Source organism: Fulmarus glacialis, unplaced genomic scaffold, assembly GCF_000690835.1.
Source record: "Fulmarus glacialis isolate BGI_N327 unplaced genomic scaffold, ASM69083v1 scaffold9704, whole genome shotgun sequence".
NCBI lineage: Eukaryota > Metazoa > Chordata > Aves > Procellariiformes > Procellariidae > Fulmarus > Fulmarus glacialis.
Window position 1 is genome coordinate 39848 of NW_009207385.1, and position 7096 is coordinate 46943.

Here is a 7096-nt window from a genome sequence, read left to right on the forward strand (position 1 = left end):
AAAAAAATTACACTTTAAAGAATACTCATATTTAAGGCAACAGTCCAATTATCAAAGACAATGCAAGAACTTGTAAAAAAAGTAAGAAAAAGTTATTGGCAGAATTCAAATCAGCAGATGCAAAATCTGCATTGTATTACAACATCCTCAAAATGTCCATGAATACCCAGATCTTTTTCAACCTTTTCTTAATCTTAAGAGCTGCCAGACATGACTTGTACCACTGCCCAAGACCAAAAACAAAGCAGCAGTGCTATTATGCTCCATCCAGGAATCACAGCCCAGGAAAGAATTCAGTCAGAGCTCTTGACTCTTCCTCTGGATGTAGGACATAAACCAGCAAGAAGCGGATAGAAACAGGAACAGGACAGTAGTGAAAATAATCCGCCTGAGGATCATGTAGGCATGGAGCTGCTTTCCCCGCTCCCCTCTCCTCTCCAACCCAGTTCTGCCAGCTTGCACACAGGGTTGGAAGACAATCTGCAAAATCTAAGTTTTTACTTCTATTCCACAGACCTCATTTTCCACCTTCTTGTTTTGGTCTGCAATATAAACAGAAATCTTAGCCCTGTTATCTCTCTATGCACACTTGTTCATAAGACTGACAACTCAAAAAAAAAAAACAACCCCAAAACTCATCTTTAAAAGCATTTTAGAAAGAACTTAGAGAAGGAAGTAACCTGCAAACTACATGCAGAGCACAAAAGAAGAGAAGCCTTTTCGAATATAGATAATTTCAAAAACCATTAAACAAGCAATTAAAACAGTCACGAAGAAAGAAATGCTTGCAAAGGAAGTATCATCACCTAGCAGAGAAAAAACCCTTTATAAGCCTACTAGCGACTTATCTCCATAAACACATAGAAAGCAGAGAGCACTAACAGAAAACAGAGCAGCTCAGGTTACTAGACACTAGTTTAAAAAAAAATGGAAGTCGGAAATATGTAAGTAAAAATAATTGAAACAAACAAGTATTTAGAATTGCCAGGAATTTTGTTATTTTGGTGACATAATACACATTTTTCTGGAAGTTTGACATGAAAAAAGCTTTGTTTTGACCAACACTTTGTCAGCAACACTAACACACACATATTGCTGCAGTGAAATGGAAGAGTTGTTTAACACCACTGAGCAACACTACACAACATGCTAGTACACTGAGTGAAGAAACCCACGTGTTTATAAACTGTTTGCCAAACATCACCATGAAGTAATATTTAGGAAGCATACTTGGTAAGTGACTGTGCCTTCTGCTGTAGAAAGTTCTCCCTTTGCATTTTAACTGTATGAATACTTTTCTTGTCCAGAAGTTTGGCAGCAGCTGGTATCTTCTGAATCAGAAAGTTGTCGGCAAACCAGATAATGTTAGCAGTTAATGTGATGGCTGGTACCTGGGGAAAAAAAAAGAAACAGCAAAAAATACTACAAGTAGCAATAAACATAAGTAACTACAACAAATACTATGCCACCATGCATATTTCTTATGCCTCTCTTGAACCATAACACACAATTCAGTTTATTTCTGCATAACTAATTTCTACAAAGTATTACATTCACATTAAAAAAGGTTTCTCCCCTAGAAGTCCACTAAGGACACCACAGGCAAAGTTATTACCACTCTCAGTGATTCTAAACAGTATTAGAGAATTTAATAATTTCTTAATACCACCTGATATGAAAAAGCCCCAATCACCTTTGGACTTAGGGGTCTTTCAAGATACATGTTTACAGCCAAGGTCAAAAACCAAAGCATTTATTCAGTCCCACAATACTCAGAACTCAAACAATTTTTTGTCCTCAGTGCCACATTAATCTTGAGAAGAAACATTTTAATGGTAATTTAAAGTTATTTTACCTTGCTGTTAAGTGAGTGGACAGGTTTTAGAGCATCTTTAAAAGAAAATTGGAGGGGGTGGGGGGGGTGGAATTATAAGAAGTAGAAAAATCTTAATTCTGCTTTCTGACTTGTTTTGGTAAATTGTGTGTTTTCTTTTCACAAGTCTTTGCTATGCTATACAACTAAGAAAATTATCTACTTCATTACTGAAGATTTTTCCCGCCCTCATAATTATTGACAAAAGAATAAAGCATTCACCTTTTTACAGACATCCAACAATGACTTGTAAAATTTCTTGTCTATGGTCCGAAAAATCTGAAAATGCAGTACGAAGAGGCCACAGATGCCCACATATTTATCTCTCTGGTCAATTTCTGAAGGTTCCCCTGCAGAAATACACCAAAAAAGTCCTTTTCTGAAGTCTACTCCCAGACAAACAATACAAACAATTTTAGAAACAGTGACACGGGCAGAAGAAGCAAGAGCTTCCATTACCAAGTTTGGCTTCAACACTTGCAAAAGCTGTGCGAAGAGTATGAGCAAATTCTTCAGCAAATGTACTGTTCTTCGACACTGACACGCCACCATTTACAGAATCAAATTGTTGCTCTATACAGGCCTGAGCAAAAAGGAAAAAAAAAGCATAATGATAATGCCATGACTTTTGAACCTTAAAAGAATACTGATTTTGCAGAGAGTAAGAGTGCAAGAGCACATTGATTTATGTCGTATAGCACTAACCTGAAGTTAGTCTTAGACTTCACAACATACAGATTGTTTTAAGTATACTTAAATTTAGTATAACAGAAAACATTAGAAACCTTTCTTATACCTAACATTCAAAAAACCATTTTATTTACTTAACATTTCTGTTAAGGGGCATTTTTAAAGAAACCACATGATGTGCTAGTGATAAGAAACTAGATCCGTATTTGCATTATTACATTATAATATGTTACTAAATGTCTGTTAAACTAAACAAAATTATCATGCAAGTTATTTGTAGGATGTGGTTCATGAACTTGTAGCATAAAACCCCCACACCACTGGTGGTTGTTTAAAAAAAATTACCAAAACCCACACAATGGGGCGGGGGGGAGGGGGGTAATAGAGACACTCTTCAGATTTTCTAAAGATATCAGAGAAGTCTTGAATGGAATTGTATACAAGAATATTTTTCATGTATTTTTATTAGGAAGGGATGTTGGCAGGACAAAAGGGGAAACATCCTGAACGAATACCAGACAAATCCTACCAATGTCTCAAACATAGAATGAAGTCTTTGTACTAATGCAACATTAGAGAAATATAGATGACAAATGGATAGCTGGTAGCAATATCCTTTGAAAGAGTAAGCCAAATTATGTTTAATTATTTATTTACAATTTCCCTTTTGGAGGCTTTTACAGAACAAAACCTTCTTCCCGATGCCATTTAAGATGTAACAACAAGCAACCGTCCTGTTCAACTGACGCTGCTGTGATCAGATTCAGCAACGCTATCCTCTGCCCACTATGCGATAACATCCCATTTCAGTGTCTCAAATACACACTTTTCTAAGATAAGATGGCTTCTCGTATGAACACATTTAAATTAACTGTATTGAGAAAGTAATAATCCTTCTCATCCACCTGTACACTTGCATGTTTTGGGGGTATACACCACTGAAGTGGTAGCCCATGACAGCTACCTGTCTCATATGCTAGGAATGAGACAAAATATATAATAAGAGGTCACACTTAACGCATTTTCAAGATTACCGAGGAGGCTTTAACCTGCAGCTAAAATAAAGTGGACCTATGCTATGTAAGCCTGACCACTATTAAAATTTCTGGTGAAAAACAGACTCCCTGATAATACAGAGTCTTAATGCCAAGTTGCATGCGTTTAATTCTGCAAAACAGTAAGCATTAACTGCTACCATTCAAAGCCTGGCACAGTTCTAGCACATGAGAAGAGCAAGGATCTTACAACAGAGCATTTTTTTTTTTTCCATGCACAGATGCAAGAGCCAAATTCACACATCACTGTATCCAGAACAAAACAAAACAAACAAAACATTCTAAGAAGAGTCTTGCTTTAACGTAATAGTTTCCCCTATCATACTGGGGAACATTAATTTCATTACCTGAAATATCATTCCATCAAGTAACTGGCATTCCAGTTTTAACAGCAGCTTTTCAAATGGCTTCAGTTTATCTTCTTGTATCCCAAACTTAGAAGGGTTGTGATGGACAGATTTTAGCAGCCTATAAGGAGCAGGCGTGGAACACATACATACAAACACAATTAAAACATGCTAACAGTTTTATCATATCCTGTACTATTTTGAGAATAGGTTTTAATTGTGCCCATCTGTGCCCAGCAGCAACTCCAAAATTGAAAAAAACAAAACCAAAACCTACCAGGTCTTCATAAACCATATGCATTTGAATAACTCCCATTTATTTAGGTTTTCAATGAAACAGAGTTATTATTCCACCAATTTAACTACCTTTATAATTGTTGACTCTTCAGCTTTTACTTAAGATAGCATTCTTACTTAAATCTGTATGCCCATCCCCATGATCAATATGGATAGCCTTAGATCAGTTCTGTACAAAATTAGATTTCTTACTGAATATATTTTAAACGCCACCAACCATTACTCTGTTTGTCAAGATGCTTACCGTGTGTTGTAAATGTAACATTCAGCAATTTAAAAACTTACTGACGATGTTAGAAGGACACAGAGAGCTTAGCCCTGCTCTTCATTGAGATTTGTGGAAAACTCTCAGGACTACCAAAATCCATGTTCCCACACTGACTTTTTTGGAACAAAGACACACGCACATGCTTTTATCTTTTATGTTGTGGGAGTATTTTTCACACCCTCAGACACACCTCTTATACATGGTCCAGTGATCCTTCAGAGTGGCATGATTGTCAATAATTTCATCCAGAGTGATTAAGACTATAAGCAACTCTCCCAGATGCTCGTACATTGCCTGTTAAGAAAAAGAGAAAAGGACTGTAGTTATTGAAAAGTTTATTGGAGTCATGCGTGGCATATAAAATTTCAGTTCCTTTCAATATATTATCAGACAACAAGACATCAGCTAGAGAGTTAAATCAGAGACTTCTTCGTTTGGTAGCTTAAAGATTTAGTATTTCTTGCAGTGACACAAGGAACTTTAGTTTGCATGCAGGCATCGCTTTAAGTTCACTGATTTATTTCAACATTGAAAGTAGGATTTTTAAAATTGTCTACACGCAGAAGCACGTATAGCACACAATAAGGGAGCATGCAAACACTTTTCAGCTAAGAAAGCTAGAATATAACAGACATGGAGATAGCAGCCCTTTCCACATAAAAGCCAGAAAAAGCTGATTAACAAAATAAAACCTTTGAAGGAGATTCCAGATTGAAAGTTGTACTTGAAACTCACTTTCTTGCTGCTTTTCTCAGGATTAATGATCAAGACACACATATATTAACATAAGCAAAAGGGCTCCAAATCATTCCCACCTGAAAATGAACTCCAGATGTCTCTATAATTTTAGGTGCATTCCTGTAAATAAAATAAATATTTTAACACCTTTTTAACCCTTAGAACAGAGCATATTTATCAATTCTGTATCATGGTGCGTTCTTTATGTCTTGGGGTACATTTTTCTTCATTAACATAGTAACTCAGAAAACAAAAGAACCTCAAAATCTGATTAAATGTATATGCTATGTGAAATCTGTGTGCCATGATCAAATTTAATATTGCATTTTTGAATGTACAGCATGCAACCGGATCAAACCACCGACTTCATTCAGTGCACATGTAGATCAGCAATTCCCAATTCAGTTATGCTAACAAGAAGTAGCCTTGATGCATACAGCCTTGTGGCCCGAAAGTACAAAATCACTTCACATATTTAATCAAGTCATGTCCAAGCTACACATCCAGCCTTGTTCATTCAGCACCTTACAGAAAGTCCACCTTGTGCTACAATGTAAGACAAAACTGAAAACAACAAATAAAACTGATAAGAATGATGCTATCCTATCGGGGGGGGGAGGGGGGAGAGGAAATCAAGAGCCCTGCAGTTATATTCAGAGCTAAACCCAACAATTCTATTCAGAGCTAAACTCTCCTCAGAGTTTTCAGAGGAGCTAAACCCAACAGCCCTTACTAAGCTCAACTTCAGGTGTTAAAACCATGGTTATTCTGTGAGGAATATATACCAAGATTTACATATTTCAAACAGACTGTAGAAGTGATCTGATTTTTAAGCTTCTGAAGCAACTGGCATCCACTGTATCAGTTGACAGAAGGAGCATCTCTCTCAAACAGAGCAAGGATGAGAGAGCAGTAAGACAATCTCTTAATCATAAAGACTAAGTGCCTCTGAAGTACCAATTCTATCAAAAAATGGCAAAAAAATAAAATTCTTGCATTTCATTATATAAAAGCACTGCCTTTTCTGAAAATAAAACAAATCCACTTTCATAATGGCTTATGAAGCCCAAACTTGCACAGCAAAGCACTCCCCGTATCCCTAGACAACAATATTCCAAAAATGACCATGCCTTAGGCTAAACATTCATATTTTATACATTTGTTTAACTACATAATAACAATACAGCGTTGTAAAGAATAATTACTTGTTGCTGGTGTAGAGAACAGCCAACTGATGCACTACATTCACCACCACTTCGTAACATCGGGTAACAAAGCAAGACAGCTCCTGAAATACAAGAAAATAAAATGTATAGACCCTCCTCATATGCAAGTTGTCATTACTTCCAAAATATTGAACATAAACCACTGAACTTGCAGCCCAAGCAACAACTACATTCCTAATCCAAGTCAGTGGAGAGACCTACAGCAGGATGGAAAACATCCTAGCAACCAACAGCTCCAAAAAGGGATCTAGGACTACGCTAAGAAGTTACTGAACACAAGCTGCCAGTACAAATTGGACTATTAAGGGACCAATATGCACTTTGGACACGTAGAAAAGCATAATAAGGAAAACAGAAATTATTTCACACTTGCATATGGCTTTGACAATCTAGATACTAAAATACCAGAACTGATAGCCAGGGCCACATTTTAAAAAGGATATTGGTTCTTTAAACAAGATACAGAGAAGAGTCACCATAACGGGTTCAATGTGCTTTAAATATCTTGCTGTAAAAGTTTTCAAGAGTTCAATTTATCAAAGACAGTAAGAAGTGACTTGACAACAGTGCCCAAGTGAGAAGTCCCGAAGCAATTAAAAGGG

The 7096-nt window shown here is 36.5% G+C and overlaps 1 protein-coding gene across 1 annotated transcript in view; it reads right to left on the bottom strand.

Annotated features, from left to right (window-relative positions):
* The window catches only part of KIAA1033 (KIAA1033 ortholog), a gene marked incomplete at its 5' end in the record, with an annotated part of 27886 nt that extends 21330 nt beyond the window's left edge, over positions 1 to 6556 (bottom strand). The window contains 7 exons of the mRNA XM_009576081.1: positions 1231 to 1391; positions 2096 to 2223; positions 2333 to 2456; positions 3966 to 4086; positions 4721 to 4824; positions 5346 to 5388; positions 6474 to 6556. Of these exons, the coding sequence (XP_009574376.1) occupies positions 1231 to 1391; positions 2096 to 2223; positions 2333 to 2456; positions 3966 to 4086; positions 4721 to 4824; positions 5346 to 5388; positions 6474 to 6556 (764 nt within the window). The remainder of the gene's footprint in view (positions 1 to 1230; positions 1392 to 2095; positions 2224 to 2332; positions 2457 to 3965; positions 4087 to 4720; positions 4825 to 5345; positions 5389 to 6473) is intronic.
* Between the last annotated feature and the right edge of the window lie 540 nt (positions 6557 to 7096).